General features: G+C 37.8%; 1 protein-coding gene across 2 annotated transcripts in view; it reads right to left on the minus strand.

Moving 5' to 3' along the window:
* rasgrf1 (Ras protein specific guanine nucleotide releasing factor 1) overlaps positions 1–21,458 on the minus strand; it is a 47,285-nt gene that overhangs the window by 20,191 nt on the left and 5,636 nt on the right. For both annotated transcript variants that reach the window (XM_055173994.2, XM_055173993.2), the window contains exons 2-10: positions 16,993–17,099; positions 5,361–5,508; positions 4,526–4,618; positions 3,934–4,187; positions 2,748–2,827; positions 2,427–2,620; positions 2,003–2,112; positions 1,771–1,889; positions 1,136–1,296 (exon numbers count right to left, since the gene is read on the minus strand). In XM_055173994.2, the coding sequence (XP_055029969.1) occupies positions 1,136–1,296; positions 1,771–1,889; positions 2,003–2,112; positions 2,427–2,620; positions 2,748–2,827; positions 3,934–4,187; positions 4,526–4,618; positions 5,361–5,508; positions 16,993–17,099 (1,266 nt within the window). The remainder of the gene's footprint in view (positions 1–1,135; positions 1,297–1,770; positions 1,890–2,002; positions 2,113–2,426; positions 2,621–2,747; positions 2,828–3,933; positions 4,188–4,525; positions 4,619–5,360; positions 5,509–16,992; positions 17,100–21,458) is intronic.

Consider the following 21,458-nt stretch of genomic DNA (forward strand, 5'->3'; position numbering starts at 1 on the left):
GGAAAATGATGTGTCCATGCCTGATGTTCTCATCCTCCGCAACACTTTTTGAGAACAGTTTAAGCACACATACAGAATTTTAATAAAGTTTGATTTTGAGTGACCAAGCACATGGACCAGTTACTTCAAGATGGCTACCAGGTAAGATCATTTTTTTACAGTTAATTTGAAATATTGTCTTGTCAGAATGCTTACACGACATTTTGATTATCATTACCGCAACAGATGCTTATTAAATGTTAATTTAATTAATAGAAGCATAATACTTTGATTTTAAATGCATGTGCAGAATCTCCAAATTATGTTCTTTCAGGTTTGTCATGTCATTTTGAAAATATGTCAGTGTTGATGTTTTCTGATTGTTGCGGTAATGAGATTTTTTAGGACAAATTTTTTAAATTATGTTACAAAAAGTGTTAAATGATAAGTAAAAGTTTTTAAATTAATGTTCCCATTTACTCCAGACTTTGTTTTTCAATGTCTGGTGGGAAAAAAAGTAAATTTAAGCAATTTTTACATTTTCATGCTTGACATTTTTAAAACCAAGTTTTCATGAGAATCACCCATATGATTTTCCTTAATGACAAAAACAGGATTTTAATGCTAAGCATTCTTATAATATGCTTATGCAGTGCCCCCCAAACCACAAGGGGGCCACCTTTCTCGTAATGCGGCGTTCATGATCTAATACGTATGGTTTTCTAACAAAGTTGGCCTCCGGAGCAGAAAAGACAGAAATGTCTGCATGATCATATCACTGTATTATTTACTGCCATGCGAGCCACAAATTAAAGCTTGCCGAGCCGCGCAAGCTCGTGAGCCGCGCAATGAAGAACACTGAACTATAAGAAAATAATGCACACCCAAGGTGGTAATGCGGCACAATGCGAAGCGGAGTATCGCTACACCACGGTAATAAGCACTAGTTAACACACGTTATTCGCAAAAATCTTGCAACTCTAGTGTATGACGCAAAGTTAAATCCCACAAGTAATCTAGAGTGAGGAGTGTGATGGTTCGGGTTTGGTATGTATGCAGCATTAGGAATAAAAATTTTCACCATAAAGTGAAAAATATACCCAAAGCATATAAAAACTTAAGGTCACTAAAAAGCGATGTATAAAGAACACTTAACCTTAGTGAGGTGCAGTTTTCCTCCCGAACCTCTAGTGCAGATGATCAGATGTTTGGAGAACAGGAAACACTGCCTCTCACCCTCTTTCTTCAGAGACAAAGAGCCCAGGCGGCCACGGGTGATCTTACCCTTCTCACTCATGGGCACTTGGATCAAAGATCCTGACAAACATACACAACAGAGAGAAAGAGATATAGTATGGAAGCAGGATGCATTACAATTGCAGGTACAGCTGAGAAAAGGTATTACTGTATTAGATTTATATATGTTCTTATCAGATGTTTCGTATGCCAACGTGTGTCTGTAACATTTCCAATCCAGGTCTCCAGGTTGGATGGTAAGAATGTGATTACACTTGGAAATGAAAGAGTTGGTCTGTTGTTTGAACACACAGTGCTCTTCAGAGACTAACGGGATCAGGACGCCCAATCCTTTGAGTTAACACACTGCTTTGTGGTGGCAGGGCAGCCCAGAAAAACCACGGAGGGGGTGGGTTTGACAATAAGAGGTGACAACAGTGACAGTTTGCAGAAAAGAACAGAGGAGAATCCAACCTTCTTATCAGGGATCTCCCTCTTATCAGGGATCCCCTTTCTGCAAAGTGTTTGTGTTTTGGGATGGTGTGGGGAGTTTACCTTGTCTGACAAAGGTCTGGCTGGTGTCTAGGAGAATCTCACAGCCCTCCACGATCATGCGCTCGATGGCGAGGTTTTTTCTAATGTTCTCCGTCTCGCTTACTTCATCATGCATGATTCTGCAGAGTTATGGAGTTTGTTAAAACTTGTAATACATGTTTCTGTGTCATCCACAAGTAATATTTTAATAAAAAAAAATTTTATGTGCAATGGATTTTGTATTTTGATGTACCTAGAAAGCTCTTCCAGTTTGGACTTGGCATAATCCAAGCTGTTTCTCTCCACATGCTCGTGTGGTGTATGTGCTAACAGCTCATGGAGGGTCAGTATGTATCGAGGAATCTGCCAGACAAGAGAGACACAGAGTCATAATGTCGGACAGGAGGTTACTTTCCTATTTTTTGCTTTCTGCTCACTCATAGCCACACTTAGTCATAGGCATGCATGGAAATCCAAACTATCTGCGCTGTAGTTTCACAGGGCAGCACAATTACTTAGCACATTTCTTACCGAAGATCACATAGGAAATTCATACTGTGACATTATAAAATTTTATAAATCTCCCATGCTGGAGCCCCAAATGAAACAAGACATGGGCCACCTGCAAACTCTGCATGTGTTAGAAAGTTAAAGAGCATGAGTTTGTAAGTAAGCACCTGGAACATAGGGTAGGTCAGGAAGGTCTCCAAGGTGCGCTCCTCACAGTCAGGCTTGGCTTCGTACTGCTTAAGCAGTTTGTCGAAGTCTCGGTTCTGCTTGCAGTGGGCCAAGATCTGCAAACTGTATTGGTGGTTACGCACAAACTCCTGGTAGATGTTTAGCATGGGTAGTAGGATGTCAAAGAGGTCAGCTGGAGGTCAGGAAGGAAGATCAAAGTCAATGCAAGTACAGATTTGTGAAAATGCTAGTCTGCAATTAGCAGAGTCTGGAGAATGTTCTCCGCTGTTGGTTGCCAAGTGCTCTGGCAGTGCACTCACCCAAAACTAATGTTGGCCAACTTGCTATTCGAGCTTTCAAGCCCTGGTAGAAGATCTGATGTAGAAACATTATGGTTTCACTGCAGAAAAATATGATGTGTAAACAACAACAATGTAAGCATTACATCATTACATCAGTTTGTAGGGCAGTCTTCATGCTAAATCTATTGTGAAGATTAGAATTAAAGGGCACCTATTTCATTGCTAAAAAACTATGTTATTTTGTGTGTTTGCTATACAATGTGCTCCAGATTTACTCTCTTCCTGAAACGCATTTTGTACAAAACTCATTGATTTGAAAAGCGCTGTCCCTGGTTGGCCAGCTTATCTGTATATTGTTATTGGCCTGAATACCTCTGACATCAGCCCCTTACCATGTTTGAAGGATTCGGTCACAATGCAATGCTAACAGGAGTTAATTTACAAGCTGTGAGACAAAGCGGGAGGAATTATGATAATGTCTTGTCTACATCACCAATCCCAGGAAGTAAACTGCTGCCTACAATCCGTGTGTTTGTTGTAGTCCAAGAAAAGAGATTTACGTTGGAGACGATGACTAGCGTCATCCTTTACTTTGGGGTTTTTGCATATCGTTAACATGTACTAATACACACTTACACACAAAAGGACCATAGATGCCCTTAAAAACCCCAGTTTCATGTATTTAATTGTTGACATACAGTACAAAAAAAATACATAACTATAGATTTAATGTGGATTGCATATCTTTGATAATCTTGGAGAAATGTGTTTTTCAGAAAATTTTCATAAAATATTTTAGAAAAATTAGTATAGAAATTTCTGACTTTTGATTGTAAACTTGATTTATAGATTTAAGGATTTATACAATTTGGAGATTAATACAAGATCTGTTTTGGAATTCTACAGGAGACGCTTGATCACTGTCAAGTCACCATTATTTATACACTATAGCACTTTTATACACTATATTGTTTCAAAGTAGCTTCACAGTAATAAACAGTAAGGTAATGAGACATAATGCAAACGTCAAAGCATAGCAGTGTATAATACAGATACAGTACATCAGTTTTGATTAAGTATTAGGGTCTTTCTCTCAGGAGAAACCTTCGAGAAGCATTTCATCTTATTTCCATTTTATAAAAACAATTAAAAAATGATTTGGTCATCCGGAGTTACTTTTAAAGTGCCTGAAACTAATCCTCACCTGTTCAGGAATATGCTGCTGACATCATCATGAGTTATGGGTGGTTTCTTGGAGCTGGCAGCCATGCGAAGTGGTCTCAAGAAGTTGTTGACAAGGATATGAAGCTGTTGGACGTACTCTGCTTCAGCCTCCAGCATGCTGAAGACGACCTGGTTTCTCTTCCTCATGCTCTCCGCGTGTGGAGAACGGATATAGTCCTGAATGATGGTCTTCCACTTTCTCCGGCACATCCAGCCCCTCAGGAAGCTCTGCACCTGAGACAGCAACATGAAAATGTAGTCATATTCCTCAGGATTTAATAGATATAATAAACTATATAAGATATTTGACAATATCATGCAGGGTCAAATTATATTTTAGAGCTTAACAATAAACTCTTAAACATTTAAACTCGGCTTTTATTAAAAATAGGAGAAAGTAAGATTTATTAAATTCTGGCACATTTAAAAAATACAAAGCTAAAAAAAATTCAGTGTATACATTTTTTTCTCTCTGGCTTAATATAGATGGCAGGGCAAGTGGATCCTGAATGAGATGGAACAGCTTAGTGAAACTGAGGACAGACTCCGAAAACATGAAACACAGGCCTTACTTTTTTGATTTTCTTGATCTCAGAGTCATCATCACTGGGGGCAGTGGTGGGATTTGACTGAATCTTCTCATTGTCTTTGAGCCTTGAAGCGATCTGCCAGTAAACAGTGACAAACATGGCAGAGTTAACACTTCCTTTGCAAAAATAAAACAACTTCTTTCCCTCACTGCTGCTCAGCATGCCGTGAAAGTGATTGAGTCAGGCCAAATCAGTGCCAGTTGAGACATGTGGTGCAATCTCTCGCCCGATCAAATCTCTCTAATGACACTTTAGTGATTTCTAATGCTTAGCGTGCGCAAAATTTTGAATTATTACACGACCCTGTGAATTAAGGACGCGGCTTGGATACAAAAGAGGTGGGAGCTGGCCACCGTCGTCTAAAGGTGAGTGCTCCATTTACTGGATGCAGGCTGAATGAGTTTATTATGCAGCGGACCAAGGATGCGACGCGCACAATACATCTGGGGTCATGCATATTCAGCGCACCATTTCATGCAGCCGGCTCCATTTGCACTTTAAAGTGAAACGAGTATTTGATCCGGCTGATGAAGAATACAGCAGGGATCACAGTTCTTGTGGAGAGCCGTTTTTTGTGAAAAGAGATGCAAAGTGAAGTGTAAAGTAGTCTGGAGGAAGCTCTTGAAAACTAAATGCTTCTTGCACTAATTTTCAGTCTCTCCGCTATTCTCCTTTTCAGAAAGAAGAAATGAACACGACAACTTTGTTAGCCTCTGGAAGATATGATACACTTTATTCCATCTACGAGCTTCAATCTTTTTATTTCACTGTGTTTATGTTAAACAATCCTTACCGCACTTAGAGTTACAAGTTTTACCTCTGATTTTAGACGTTCAATCTCTATCTCTCCATCTTCTATCTGTTGTCGAAGTTGCTTAGCAACTGTTTTCTCGGTCTCCACAATTTGGAGTAGATGGAGGTACTTCTGCATGAGGGTTTCATGCTCGGTAGCCAGGTTTCTGTAGCTGCGCACAAAACACACAGGCATTAATATAAACAAACGCGCATACTTGCACACAGAAACATAACACAAACATGAGTGCAAACCTTTTACGCAACGTCTGTTATACTAACAGAAATGAACTTCATCAGCACAGTATTAACTCTATGAGCACACACTTCAGAGTATCAAACTGTGAATAGACTTCAACAACTGAACAAAATTTGTGGAGCAGCACTTATCTCAAGCGTTTATCTTATAACAGTGAGAAAATCCAGATGCCTTCATGTTTATGCACACTGAACTGCTCCGGGCCAAAATAGTCTTTCATAGTACAGACTAGAGACCAAAAGCGAGCACCAGCCGTCCTCACCTCAAGAAAAACACTTGTTCTTAAGAATAAAGCACTGAAAACTGTGCTACTTGACATAAAATCCCCTTTATTTGACTCTATTTAAAATGTATAAATAAATAAGTGACTTGTGAGTTGTTAGGCCAATTCTGGGACAGTTTTCTTATTATTCAATGAACGTTGTTCATTTCCAACAACAAATGACACAAAAAGTTTTAAAGCAAGTTTTAAAGTCAATATCAACAAGTGACAAATTAACTTTGCATTTTAAGATTGTAATCCGTAACTTCTGTTTTTCTATTGTCATCTCTGTTTGAAAAATAAAATTGCAGGTTGCTTGCAGAATAATTTTCTTTATATGTGTAAAATACAATATTTTTAACCTAAAAAAGTCAAAGAGGCATGTGTGTTTTGCCGGTAGCAAGTCTTCAAAATGCTCTACAACAGCTATAGCTCCACCAGAACCAAATACATTAACATGTCATGACCAATGGAGGAATAGTTCACCCAATTATATAAAAATTATATAAAAATTAACTCATAATACACTCAAAAAAATGATTCAAGCCCTTCTTAGAAATGACACATTAAAATTGTGTTCAATGAATTAAAAATACCTCATTAAGAGCAAAAAGTATATATATTTAATTAGTCTAACACAAAAAGAATATGTACTATAATTTATTGATTTCTTTTTAATTGCGTTAACACAATTAGTTTGAGTTTGGGTTCTGGAAAAAGAATTTCCCAGCATGCTTTGCATGCAACTGCTTTTGGAGAGTAATTTTGTTAATTTAGTGTTATTTTACGCATTTTTAGGTAAAGAGAAAGACTTAATAATGTTTAATGTCTGTTTATCTTATTGATTTAGAAGCATTTGTGTTATATATTTTTAAATTGTTTGGTTACCATCGTGCAGAAGAGTGGCGCTTGTGGTTAGGTTGTGGATGTGACGTATATCTCTCAATGAACACTAACTGTGTTAATGCCTGTTTGGAGATCAGTCTCTTCTAACATGCTCATCCAAAGTATCATATGCTATTATTATTAGCATGCTAACATGTGTTTATGCTAATTAGTATGATATAAAAACGTTTTATATAAAATAAAATAATTGAGTTATTCAGACTACACTACATTGTGTTACTCAGACTATGCTAAATTGAGTTATTCAGACTACACTAAATTGAGTTGAGGCAACTAATTTAGTATTGCCATTTACTTTAAATTGAGTTGGACTAACTCAATATATTTTTGTTGTGTGAAGCAGTTTTTTATGAGTTAGGGGTACACATTCATATTGGATGGAAATCCTGCCCACAATTTTATGGAGTTAATCCAATGAATAATTTTTTTGAGTGTATACTCAACCTCATTTTTTTCAGTCAAGCACATAGTAATAATTTTATATTATAATGCCATCATGTTATCGCATTAATACAGTATATAGAGGTCAACACACTGAAGCTTCAAAAACCACATACAGTACATCAATCATTAACTCTTTACCCACAGTTATCTCCTCAATTAAGAGAAAACATTTGCATAAAAAAGTGTTCCTGATGAGGTTTTATGTTAATCTATAATACCGCGATTATCCACTAGACCCTTACCCCATTTATAAAAAAACTGAAGCAAAAAAGTGATTTACTCATTTTAAACTCTGTGTATGTTTTGATAATCATTCTTAATCTGATCTCTTCCTTCACAAAAATGCAATTATTTTAGATTTTTGCTAAAGAATTTGTATTTTTTAAGAAAAATACCCATATTTAAGAGTTTATAAGCAGAGAAAAAAGTATAGATTGGATGATTCCCCGTTTTGTTTATTTGTTTATTGTTGGTTTGAAAGCAGATGGTCTGTTCTTTCATTTTATATATTTGTATGTTTATATATTTTTAGAAGAAAATTTTCCTGGAAGACATTTTGTGAAACTTTTGTGAAAATCACAAAAAATGCGGGCAAGGAATGAGTTAAAGTGATGAAACACGCATATGGCAACTAATCACAAGACACAGAAAAAAGAGATTCAATGTTAACGTCGTACTGTACCGCTATATTTGACCATACTGCACTTATCTGTATGTTTCCATGGATACTATGATACAATGTATCACTAGATAAGCTCAAAATCAAGGCTTTGAACCGCTTAATGGAACGAAAACGAAAACCAGAAACTTTTGATGTTTTGCAAGGAACAGAAACGAAACCAGAAACTTTCAAACACAACCTTATCTCACAAAATACGTGAAATAGTCACGCATTATTTTGCTCAGTTTTGCATGACATTGTCACGTATTTCCACCATATTACGTGCCCCTGACACGACCTTCTTTTTACGTGACAGTTTCACGTATTGGTTACTCAACTGTTTTTCCTATTTTCTTACAATCATCGTTTCGGTTTGGGGTTAGAACAACTTTCTGTTACATAAAATTACATCCTTACCCAAACCCAACTCTAACCCTAAGGTCAGGCGACGATAGTTTAAAAAGCATACGATTTTTTTTTTATAAACCAATACATTAAGTGACATCGTAACGCAAACAGCAAATCTAACCCCAAACCGCGACAATTGTTTAAAAATAGGAAAAACAGTTGAGTAACCAATACGTGAAACTGTCACGGAAAAGAAAGTCGTGTCAGGGGCACGTAATATGGTGGAAATACGTGACAATGTCACGCAAAACTGAGCAAAATAATGCGTGACTATTTCACCGAAATTTGTGAGATCAGGTAGTTCAAACAATATATGTTCTGGAACAGAAACGTTTATTTAAAATAATGGTAACCGGTTAATACCGTTATTTTTTCGTTCTTTGACAAGATTTCTGTGCAATACTCGAGGAAGTTCACTTCCGGTCGTCGTTGACTCATCGGATAAATGAGAAGCTTATCACCAGCAAGTAGCCTACTTAAGCCCAAGTCTCTAATGCTCAATCATAAGAGGTAATTAAAACTGCAAGCAGTGATGGAAGGGCCCTCGCACACCTGACACCGCCACGCCGTGGCATGAGAAGAATTAAAGGGAACAGTAGTAAATAGGCATTTAAGCATGTAAACATAGGTGAACCATTTAAAAGTGTAGTATAATGTGCCACATTTCCTGTTGCTAATTACAAATGACAGCGAGGTAGCATCGTGTAAGATAGCATGAGAGAGAGAGAGAGAGGGTGTGTGTGTGTGTGTGTGTGTGTGTGTGTGTGTGTGTGTGTGTGTATGAGTGACTACATGTAAATATTGGCACGTAGATGTGTTCTGTCCAGGACTCTTATCAATCATGTGAAGTTTGGGACAAATCTGACATTGCATTATCATTGTAAACATGTTACTTCCTGTTACCAGCTGGTGGCGCTATGACCGTAACTGACTATTGGCATCATAAGTGACTATCAGTGATGGGAGTAACGCGTTACTGTAACTCCACTATTTTTTTTAATCAAGTAACGCAATTACAATTACTGAAATTTAAATGAGTTCGTTACGCGCGTTACTCTATTTTGTAAAAAATAGACAAGACATATCTGACGTCGCAGGACTGTAGTTGGCGGCGCAATGATTCATTACACTTCATCATAGCTGACAGTGCATATAGAATGAACATGAAAAATCTAAACGGGACAACATACCTTTGTTTAAAAATTGTGCGCAAGTCATAATCCATCCGGTCTCATGTTTGTAAATTATCTTCACCAAGCAATCGCAGTATGACATCAACTTGCATTTGTAGTCCACAAAGGTAATAAATCTAAGAAATGATCATATATTCTTAGATGTTTACATCGGCTTCATGGAAGAGAACGATCCGCGATTGTTGTTTCCACTAAAATATTCACACTGCGGTGTACACCCGTGTTAAAACTCCATAGTATGTGTGAGCTCGCTTTTAGTTTTAGTTTCAGTCTCTCCGTATCCGAACAAAAAATCCACTCGCTCTGTGTCCATCTGACAAAACAATCCACTCGCTCTGTGTCCATCTGACAAAACAATCCACTCGCTCTGTGTCCGTCCGACAAAACAATCCACGTAGCCTACTCCGTTTTCTGAGTAAATATCTTCCTTTAATCCTGTGTATCATTTAAATCCAACAGAAAACAAACAATATATGACCAAAGAGCGCAGTCCCTGTGGCAAGCTTCACAAGCTGTGTTCCAATTCAAGTGCTGCACCCTACTAAGCATGCAATAAAAGGTGAGCACTTGCCCATTCAAGGCGCTCAGAAGTTCGCGAAGAGAACTGAAATGAGACGGTCTAACCTTCGGAGGACCCATAATTTGCCTCATCTGCTGCACATGCATCGTGCCTGTCAGCAGGACACAGCGGAGACGTTTCTAACTTATTAAAATAAATATGAAATCAGAAAAATTATAATTTATTTTAGAAAATTTGACATGTTGACACAATTGTCTCCAAATTTTTAAAGAGACACTACACAATTTTAACACATTTTATATTTTTGTAAACATGCAGAATATTTGTCTAAATGGTCTAAATGATATACATAAATAAACTAAGTTTAAATATTAAGATAATTTCTAACAAAAATATTCAAAGGTTGAATCTAAAGCAAAATAGGCTCCTACAGTATGTGATATATTAGAGTCTTACGTGTAAAATAGCCCATCCATATCATTTTACTGTTTGACTGTTCAGTACTGTTCATATTTACATTTAAAAAGCAGACATAAAAGTAACTTAAAAGTTACTTTTCTAAGTAACTAATTACTTTTGATATACAGTAACCGGTAGAGTAATTCAGTTACTTTTAAAAGAAGTAATTAGTAACTGTAACTAATTACTAATTTTTTAGTAACTTTCCCAACACTGGTGACTATTGACATGTAGATGTGTTCAGTCCAGGACTCTTATTAATCATGTGAAGTTAGGGAAAGATCGGACATTGCATAATCAGTGTAAACATGTCACTTCCTGTTGTCAGCTGGTGGCGCTATAACCATAAGTGACTAATGACATGTAGATGTGTTCACTCCAGGACTCTTATTAATCATGTGAAGTTTGGGACAGATCAGACATTGGATAATCATTGTAAACATGTCACTTCCTGTTGCCAGCTGGTGGCGCTATAACCATAAGTGACTATTGACATGTAGATGTGTTCAGTCCAGGACTCTTATTAATCATGTGAAGTTTGGGACAGATCAGACATTGGATAATCATTGTAAACATGTCACTTCCTGTTGCCAGCTGGTGGCGCTATAACCATAAGTGACTATTGACATGTAGATGTGTTCAGTCCAGGACTCTTATTAATCATGTGAAGTTTGGGACAGATCAGACATTGGATAATCATTGTAAACATGTCACTTCCTGTTGCCAGCTGGTGGCGCTATAACCATAAGTGACTATTGACATGTAGATGTGTTCACTCCAGGACTCTTATTAATCATGTGAAGTTTGGGACAGATCAGACATTGGATAATCATTGTAAACATGTCACTTCCTGTTGCCAGCTGGTGGCGCTATAACCATAAGTGACTAATGACATGTAGATGTGTTCACTCCAGGACTCTTATTAATCATGTGAAGTTTGGGACAGATCAGACATTGGATAATCATTGTAAACATGTCACTTCCTGTTGCCAGCTGGTGGCGCTATAACCATAAGTGACTATTGACATGTAGATGTGTTCACTCCAGGACTCTTATTAATCATGTGAAGTTTGGGACAGATCAGACATTGGATAATCATTGTAAACATGTCACTTCCTGTTGCCAGCTGGTGGCGCTATAACCATAAGTGACTATTGACATGTAGATGTGTTCACTCCAGGACTCTTATTAATCATGTGAAGTTTGGGACAGATCAGACATTGGATAATCATTGTAAACATGTCACTTCCTGTTGCCAGCTGGTGGCGCTATAACCATAAGTGACTAATGACATGTAGATGTGTTCACTCCAGGACTCTTATTAATCATGTGAAGTTTGGGACAGATCAGACATTGGATAATCATTGTAAACATGTCACTTCCTGTTGCCAGCTGGTGGCGCTATAACCATAAGTGACTATTGACATGTAGATGTGTTCAGTCCAGGACTCTTATTAATCATGTGAAGTTTGGGACAGATCAGACATTGGATAATCATTGTAAACATGTCACTTCCTGTTGCCAGCTGGTGGCGCTATAACCATAAGTGACTATTGACATGTAGATGTGTTCACTCCAGGACTCTTATTAATCATGTGAAGTTTGGGACAGATCAGACATTGGATAATCATTGTAAACATGTCACTTCCTGTTGCCAGCTGGTGGCGCTATAACCATAAGTGACTAATGACATGTAGATGTGTTCACTCCAGGACTCTTATTAATCATGTGAAGTTTGGGACAGATCAGACATTGGATAATCATTGTAAACATGTCACTTCCTGTTGCCAGCTGGTGGCGCTATAACCATAAGTGACTATTGACATGTAGATGTGTTCACTCCAGGACTCTTATTAATCATGTGAAGTTTGGGACAGATCAGACATTGGATAATCATTGTAAACATGTCACTTCCTGTTGCCAGCTGGTGGCGCTATAACCATAAGTGACTATTGACATGTAGATGTGTTCACTCCAGGACTCTTATTAATCATGTGAAGTTTGGGACAGATCAGACATTGGATAATCATTGTAAACATGTCACTTCCTGTTGCCAGCTGGTGGCGCTATAACCATAAGTGACTAATGACATGTAGATGTGTTCACTCCAGGACTCTTATTAATCATGTGAAGTTTGGGACAGATCAGACATTGGATAATCATTGTAAACATGTCACTTCCTGTTGCCAGCTGGTGGCGCTATAACCATAAGTGACTATTGACATGTAGATGTGTTCAGTCCAGGACTCTTATTAATCATGTGAAGTTTGGGACAGATCAGACATTGGATAATCATTGTAAACATGTCACTTCCTGTTGCCAGCTGGTGGCGCTATAACCATAAGTGACTATTGACATGTAGATGTGTTCAGTCCAGGACTCTTATTAATCATGTGAAGTTTGGGACAGATCAGACATTGGATAATCATTGTAAACATGTCACTTCCTGTTGCCAGCTGGTGGCGCTATAACCATAAGTGACTATTGACATGTAGATGTGTTCAGGTCATGACTCTTAGCAATCATGTGAAGTTTGGGACAGATCGGACACTGTATGCCTGAGTTCCAGCAACCTGTTTCATAGCGAAACATCAAACTTTGGCTGGCCGAAATAGACACAAATTTTAATATAGAATCAAATCCTTCGCAATTTAGCATCACAAAGGCCTTAAGATGACACTCGCCAAATATGATGATGATCCGACGAAAACTGTAGGAGGAGTTAGTTAAAGTATGACTGCTGGAAATGAGAAAAACTGAGCCAAAATCTGAGAAATAATTCAAAATAGCTGACTTCCTGTTTGGTTTAGGGCGTTGCTCCAAGAGACTTTTTTGTAGGGCTTGTAATAATACATGAGCATACCGAAATTCGTACATGTAAGTTAAACACAGTCCAAGGGCTGCTTCATTCAATATTTGAAAGTGGCGCTAAAACATGTTCCGTCAGGTTGCCAGCTGGTGGCGCTATGGCTATAAATGAAAATTGTTATGTAGATGTGTTCAGGTCAGGACTCTTAGCAATCATGTGAAATTTGGGACAGATCGGACACTGTATGCATGAGTTCCAGCAACTTCCTGTTTCTTTGGAAAACATCAAACTTTGTCGGGCCAGAACCGACACAAATTTTTACGTAGAGTCAAATCCTTCGCAATTTAGCATCACAAAGGCCTTAAGATGACACTCACCAAATATGAAGATGATCCGACGAAAACTGTAGGAGGAGTTAGTTAAAGTATGACGCCTGGAAATGACAAAAACTGCGCCCAAATCACAAAAATAACTCCGAATAGCTGACTTCCTGTTTGGTTTACGGCTTCGATCCAAGAGACTTTTTTGTAGGTCTTGTCATGCTACAGACGCGTACCGAATTTCGTAATTGTACGTCAAACACAGTCCGAGGGCTGCTTCGTTGAAAATTTGTAGGTGGCGCTATAGAGCCATTTTCTCACGCCTAATTCTAAAGCATACACCACATGTAAATTTTCATCACTCTTGACATCTGTGCAAAATTTCATGAGTTTTCGAGTATGTTTAGGCCCTCTAAAGTCCCGCTGAAGTCGGAGAAAAAGAAAAAAAAAAAATAACTCCTTGAAGAACAATAGGGTCCTCACACCCCGGTGTGCTCGGGCCCTAAATACTGTAGGCTACCAAATACCTCAAGATGTTTGTTTTTTACTAATTAGTGGTGTAACAGATCACAGTTGATCCGTGATCCATACAGATCACGACACAGGGTTCGGCTCCCATGCGATTCGCGGATGAATACGCAAATATAAATAGGGTGAAAGTTGATCATCTGCAAGTGTTTCAAAGGCTTGCAAATGTTAACACTTAAGTGATTTTAAACAATTTAACCTCTAAAAGACGCTGAAGTGAGCAATTTTCTATACGCACATGCGGTTAAATGTGTCAGGTCCAACTCCAATCAAACGTGATTATCCCTATGCCCTTCAAAGATCAAATCTCTTGATGTATAAACTTGAAAGAGTTGCGCTACTGTGTCTCATACTGTAGTCCATTAAAATACATTTGGCGAATAAAGCACTGAAAAACAACATAATTTTCACTTTATGTGGAGTGACTGTTTATGCTGCATCTTCTTCCCAAAGCGCCGTTTGGCATTCATCCTCCGTATATGTCTGTGTGCGTGTGTGTAAGTGCACTCAACAAATGTAGGCATTTCAGAATTACAGTTATGCCGTTTACATAATGTAGCCTTTTTTAATGTTTGATGACAAGAAAATTAAGTAAAATTATGTAGACTAATAATTTAAGTTTAATGTCCTAATAATCAGCCTACTAATTTGTATATCCCACAGCTGACATGGAATGTTATTAACCGGTTTGGGAACTTTATTTTTTGTTCTAACCGGTTCAGGAACGTCCATTTTAGGGTTGAACCGAAAACTGGAAACGTTAAAATACTGTTTATGTTTGGAACGAACCAATTGGGAAAATATTCTGGTTCAAAGCCCTGCTCAAAATATTAAACATTTGCTTGTTGAATCTTCACCAAGTTGACCTCCATATAGGGTGACCCTACATGCCATTTCTCTGGGAAATGTCCTGGCCAGAATTTCGAGTGCGTCTTCCAGAAGTCATATTTGTCTACCGCATACGTCAACGAGGTTCTCACATTTCAATTAAAAACATATACAATCATTGTAGTTCTATTCTTACGTTATAATTTAACGTTTGCTCTTCTGAAATAGAACCTGAAATAATAAACCTTGATGAAGTATGCGGTCGACAAATACGACTTCCGGAAGATACTGTACCCCAGAAATCCTGGCCAGTATGCGTCCCGGGAAAATGGCATGTATGGTCACCCTTTCCACAAGACGATTTTTTTGTTTAACTGAAGAATGGAGGTCATATAGAGATGGGGTTGCATAAGGGTAAGTTAATGAGGAAAGAATCGTCATATTTGAATGAATGGCTGCGTTTGTTCCTTAACAAAGAACAAGAATACTGAGTGCACTTTTAACACACTATTGCAACCCATTCTCACTCCCCAAGGCATCAAAATCTGAAGCATGTTCAAACGCCTTCAGCGTCAGTATGAAGACGTGAAAGGTGCCCCTATGCGTCACTATATCGACGAAATGGGAACTTTCATGCTAATCCCTCAGTGTCGGATATAGACGAAAGGGAATCCCGGAAGGTGATGCCGTCATGTTATGCGACGATTGGCAGGATCATGCCGCTTCTGGACGGTAACTACTCAATTTTTGTTCCAATTTTTTTACCATTGTTGCTTGGGGTTGGGATAGAACGACTTTCTGTTACATAAAATTACATCCTAACCCAAACCCAACTCTAACCCCAAAGCGACAATGGTTTAAAAATCAGAATACAAAAAGTATAAACCAATACAGACATCCTAACCCAAACCTGAACTCTAACCCCAAGCAACAGTGGCTTAAAAATCAGAAGACAAAAAGTATAAACAAACTGACATCCAAACCCCAAGTCTAACCCCAACCCCAAGCGACAATGGTTTAAAAATTGGAATAAAATTGAGTAGTTACCGTCCAGAAGCGGCATGATCCTGCTGATCGTCGCATAACGTGACGGCATCACCTTCCGAGATTCCCTTTCGTCTATATCCGACGCTGAGGGATTAGCATGAAAGCAACGGAGTTCCCATTTCGTCGATATAGTGACGCTGAAGGCGTTTGAACATGTTTCAGATTTTGACGTCTTGGGAAGTGAGAATATGTTGACTATTGTTATGTCATATTTATCTAACATAAAAACAAAACCCCCACTAAACTTCCAATATAAAAATAGTTAACTAAACAAATAAGCTCTTGTGATTTTATGATCAATGCTTATGAGTTTATAATTTGTTGATTCTTAGCTTACACAAAAATATTTCAGAAAAATATGAGCAATTTTTCACCAAACAAATATCTATCAACAAATATATTTTTTTACATAATCTGTCATACAGTTCTTCCTTTTATACAGGGTTAATAACTATCACAAACCAAACTACAAGCATTTGACATTGCACATGTCCATAAATACATTGAAACCCATATGCTATTAAAAACACAAATCTGTTAGTTCCCAACAGAGAGCTTGAATGCAACAATAAACAATACTCCCAGCAGAACCTCTGCAACATCCAAGATTGCTTAAACAAGCTTGAGGCTAATTATAGATAATGAGACATGGAATCTGTCCACTTGGCAAAAAATACCCCTCTGTACTCATTTTACCCATTAACAATAAACCTTTGTATATAGAGCTGTATGTGTACTGTAGTACAGACTAAACCAAAGGATCCAGGTGTTATGAGAACACAGTCTTGTTCAAGCACTCAACTTTTAAATCCCAAAACACATCCCTACAAACCAGCAAGTTTCCTAATAAGCAAATTAGAAGATAATAAGTAAATCTCAAACAGTTAGTTAAAATGCACATTCACCGTCAGTTTCTGATGCTACAGGGAAAACAAACATGGTAAATTTGAGTTCTGATCATTTTTTCATCTTTTACTGAAGTGGTATTGGATGGACTAAAATCATTTGCTTACCTGGCATGTGATATTGCTGCCACCCATTCATCGCAGTCCTTAACATCTTCAGTACGAAGCTCTAGGGCCTTCTGATTCTCATGGTTAAAGTTGATTGTGAAATAATACTGCAATACAAAAAGTAAACCTTTTAACTACAACATCATGTTTTTCAGTGCTGAGTCCTGAATCATATACATGCTAAAAAATGGTGCTAAAAAGTAGGGGAGAGCGGGGCACAACAACAGTTTTTGGTTTTGGCTCAATCATTCAAAAAATATTTAAGTTTGATTCTTTATATTTTTACACAAGCAACACACACATCTCTGCTAAAAATGACAATTTGAAGTTTGTTTCTATTACTTACCATTCTTGGACAATTACACCAAACATGGCAGACGTGCAAACGTTACATCTTACCCCATAGGTGGGGTTAATTGTAACAGGCAGGGGGCTAGTTGTAACACTTGCTAAAAAATCAAAGGGACACTTCACCCATCTGCATTAAGTTTTGTATAGTTAGAACCCCAGTCATGTTTTTGAATGGTCGTGCATCATTTCCTCAGTTGCCGCTGAGACAGAAGAAATACAGATTTCAGTGTTGCACTTCCTTCTTTAAATGATGTAAAAATCATCATTTTGCATCATTGAAAGCAGGAAGTCCAATATCTTCGTTGAGGGGGTGAGACTACAAACACCTAGCCTGGGTGCCAGCCGATCTTAGCCCCGCCCACCACGATTTGAAAAACGGGGAAGATCGGTCTGGGGTTTCACCGTTGAGGAGCTACTATGCGAGTCCCAAAACTGGCCGACGAATCAAATTGTGAGGGCGGGCTTTATACGATGATGGACAGATGATCAACAGTAACGTATCAACCACGTCACCAAAGAGCGCGTGTGTTCAATCTGTTTACAATGAAAGGGCTGCCGCTGGAGAATTCAGATGTATGGAATCTGGCATTGAGTCTGTTCTAAAAGATATCGACAGAGCATTGATTTAAAAAGAGGAACAGAGAAACGCGATCAAGGCATTTGTTTATGTTTTCGCCGTCCTTCCTATGGAGGACAAAGTTAAAGAAGCAACTGAAATGGGTATCATGGCGATGCAACTCGGCGTTCACGACGAGATGGATATAATTAGCGGTCGTTGCCAGTTTCTTTTCGGAAACCCGGAATCGTGACTGCTGAATAAGTGGAGGGACATGCTAGGCTCCGATATTTTTCAAGCCAACGTAATGGGTAGCTATCGTCGTGAATGAAGTTCACCTAACGTACAAATGGTAAGAGATAGTCTTACTGTATGACTTAGTAAATACTTAATGTTGTGATATAAATGAAATGTTGTAAACATAGTAGTTGTTGATGTACCTTCGCTAACTCAGACTTAGTATAATTACAATGATGTTAGTATCATTGTAGTGAAATTACTAGCAGTTCGGTCAGGCTGCTAAAGACGCCATTTCAACATCACACACTCCGTTGCTCTGATTGGTCGTATGTCTATCCAATTGAGTGCAGAGGCATTTTTCGGTTGAGACACGCCTCATAATTTTAGCTCAATGGAGCGGTATCAGACTCAAATTCTGACTAGAATTGAGTATGACAACGTCAGGCTAACAAACACCCCTTTTCTCGGTCAAATAGGCACCAAACACTGAATGTAAGTTAGATTTCGACTACAAATATGACGCACTTTTAATAAAGATTAATGTTTCTACGAGTGAAATGCTCCTAGAAGTTTGCAGGCAAATATTCCAATACTATTTTGTCTATATACTTGAAGTGGATATTGTTTATATATTTGTCTATAACAGACAGGTATCCACACTGTATTCATTCATCCACCCTTTTCTTACAATAGTTCAATTGGATACAAATGTCTAAATATGTGAGAAAACGCAGCACAATTATGACAAAAAAAATTATATGTGACCCAGTCTGTAAAAACCATACTAAAGTCTCAAAATCTAATTCTGAGATAATGAAAATCAAAGTCTGATTTCACCTATTAATTTCATTATGATTTCAATCTTTGACATGACCTTATTCAATCAATATTAAAGATATAAACAAAAATACATTTTGACTCACAACTTTTGATAAGACAGGCACATTTATTTTGTTGGCAGCCAGCAATCATTCGTATGTAGCCTATTTAAAACAACGGCAAGAATTCGCTAACGTTAGCTGTTTTTATACCGTTAGTGCTGCTGAGGGGTTAGTTGTAACACAGCGTTACAACTAACCCCGCTGGGTGATTTTTATTTTATTTTTCATTCTACCAAAAAAGTAGCTAAGAGCTGAAGACATATTTCAAAATTATGCTATGTTTTAGTCAACAAGACATTGACACATTTTTAGTGCTAAACCTGTGTAGAACCATATTGTGCTATGTTGAACCATAAGTGGTGTTATAATCACGTTTTAGCACCACTCATGGTTCGAAGTGCTACTTTATATAGATGCTTTATAGCGCTACAAATGGTTCCCCTATAATTACGAGTTTTTATTTAGCAGCATTTTTTAGAGTGTATGATTTACTGACTAAAGGTAACTAATGTAACAATTCACTGTAAAAATAATACAGCATGAAGTAAAATGGTTTTGCAAGTCACTTCAACAAACTATTTTAAATGTGGACTTCTGATAAGTTGAGATAACTTCATTCTGCATATTGTACATTCAGCTTACTGTACAAAGCTATGCTAGTTGCAGCCTCTTTAATTTTTAAAATCAGTTTGTTGTATTTATTTTTTATTATGTAAATGTTCATGTAGCCTTATATGCAAGAAAATGCGCAGTCAGCCAATTACAACTTCAGTGGGATGCAAGATTCCTCTTTATATCAGGATTTACAGTATTTTATAACCAGTAGACTACTTTAAAAAAATAAATGGTGCTAAATAATACTATAACCTCGCAATCATAGGGCAACTTTAAATTTTCTGTTGGTCTAAGTAAGTACACGATGTAACTACAGAAGAGTAAAGTTTTAAAAAGGAAAAATATCGAAACTCTTTGGTGCGATGCTAATGGTCTAATCAAATTCAATGGATTATGCTAAGCTATGCTAAAAATGGTACAGCCAGACCCGGAGAGCAGCTAAATGGATTCCAAAATGGTAAAAATCAAATGTTGGGGAGCTGGAAAATTAGCATATTTTTTATGAGATAAAATTAAAGTGTCCCTTTAAATGGGAAGGATTGGACTGATGTGGCTGTAAGTAAACAGAGACAAAGTGAGTGGGTACAATATCTTTGGTCTTAAAAAGTGTGTTATATATGTATTATATGTCCCACTCACATATAATAGTTCTAGTGAATGAAGTTTGTCACCAGTTTGAATGTGGCTACGCATTTCAATTCATTGCTTAGTACAAAGGTCAGCACCTTAGGTGTGTACAACATGAAAATACAAACACAAACTCCTTTGCATATTCAAATATGCACAGCATGTCCTGCATAAAACAATGCAATTCAACAAGAACGACAGAATGTATTGTGCAGTTACACCTGTCCGATATTTGCTGGCTGATAAATAAAAGGCCATTGAAAGTTCAGAGAACATAGGATCGGAAGTGCCATGGAAAACTTTCCCATGCCTGAGATAGCACAATCTCTCAGGAGGAATACCATAAAACATGTAAACTGGGAGCATCGCATCATTACATAACTGTATGCTACCTGTTACCTAGCAACTCCTCCTTGCGCTAGTGGCTATGGCTCTGTATGTGTTACCCTTCTCTCTCCATTTCAGAAAGCCAGGCCTTACCACTGAATCCCCAACAACCTCCATTTCTGCTGCACAGTGGACGGTTAAGGCACCTTGGTCATGCTAAAGTGATTATATAACCATCTTTACTGTAAATGATACTAAGTTAACACAAAGAAAACTGTTGAACTCTAGAATATACATACATAGTTTACAGTTAACACAAAAACATTCACAAAGAGGTACATAAGGTTGTGAACATTGGATTATCCTGACAGTTAAAGTAAGTTATTTCTTCTACTATTTCCTTTCTTTGAGCACAGTAAAGAAAATCTGCAACAATACCAATGGCGGCTGGTGACTGCTCATCCGAGGGGCGCAAATTCCGAATAAGTGTTCTGTGCGTCGAGTGCGTGTATCATCACGTGTTTTGTCAAAAATCGTTTATGATAAAAGAGACGTTCACGTTCACAAAATACATGCAAGATACTCCCTTAACACTAAACTCTGATTACGCATGATATTATGCGAGTATCTGGCAAACACGAGCATCTCTTTTATCATAAACCCTTTAGACGCGTTTGCAGCAGGCACTTATTTTGACAAGACAAGCGATACTTTGAAATTACGAACCACACACATGATGGGCTACATACATGTTGTGACGAACTTCGCATCGAGCGCCCACGAAAAAAGAAGTCACCGACGCCACTGAACAATACACACAAAGCTGGTCAGGTGTGTTTGTATGTTTTTGATAGTGTACACTCACATGC

Source organism: Misgurnus anguillicaudatus, chromosome 15 (genome assembly GCF_027580225.2).
Source record: "Misgurnus anguillicaudatus chromosome 15, ASM2758022v2, whole genome shotgun sequence".
Classification (NCBI taxonomy): domain Eukaryota; kingdom Metazoa; phylum Chordata; class Actinopteri; order Cypriniformes; family Cobitidae; genus Misgurnus; species Misgurnus anguillicaudatus.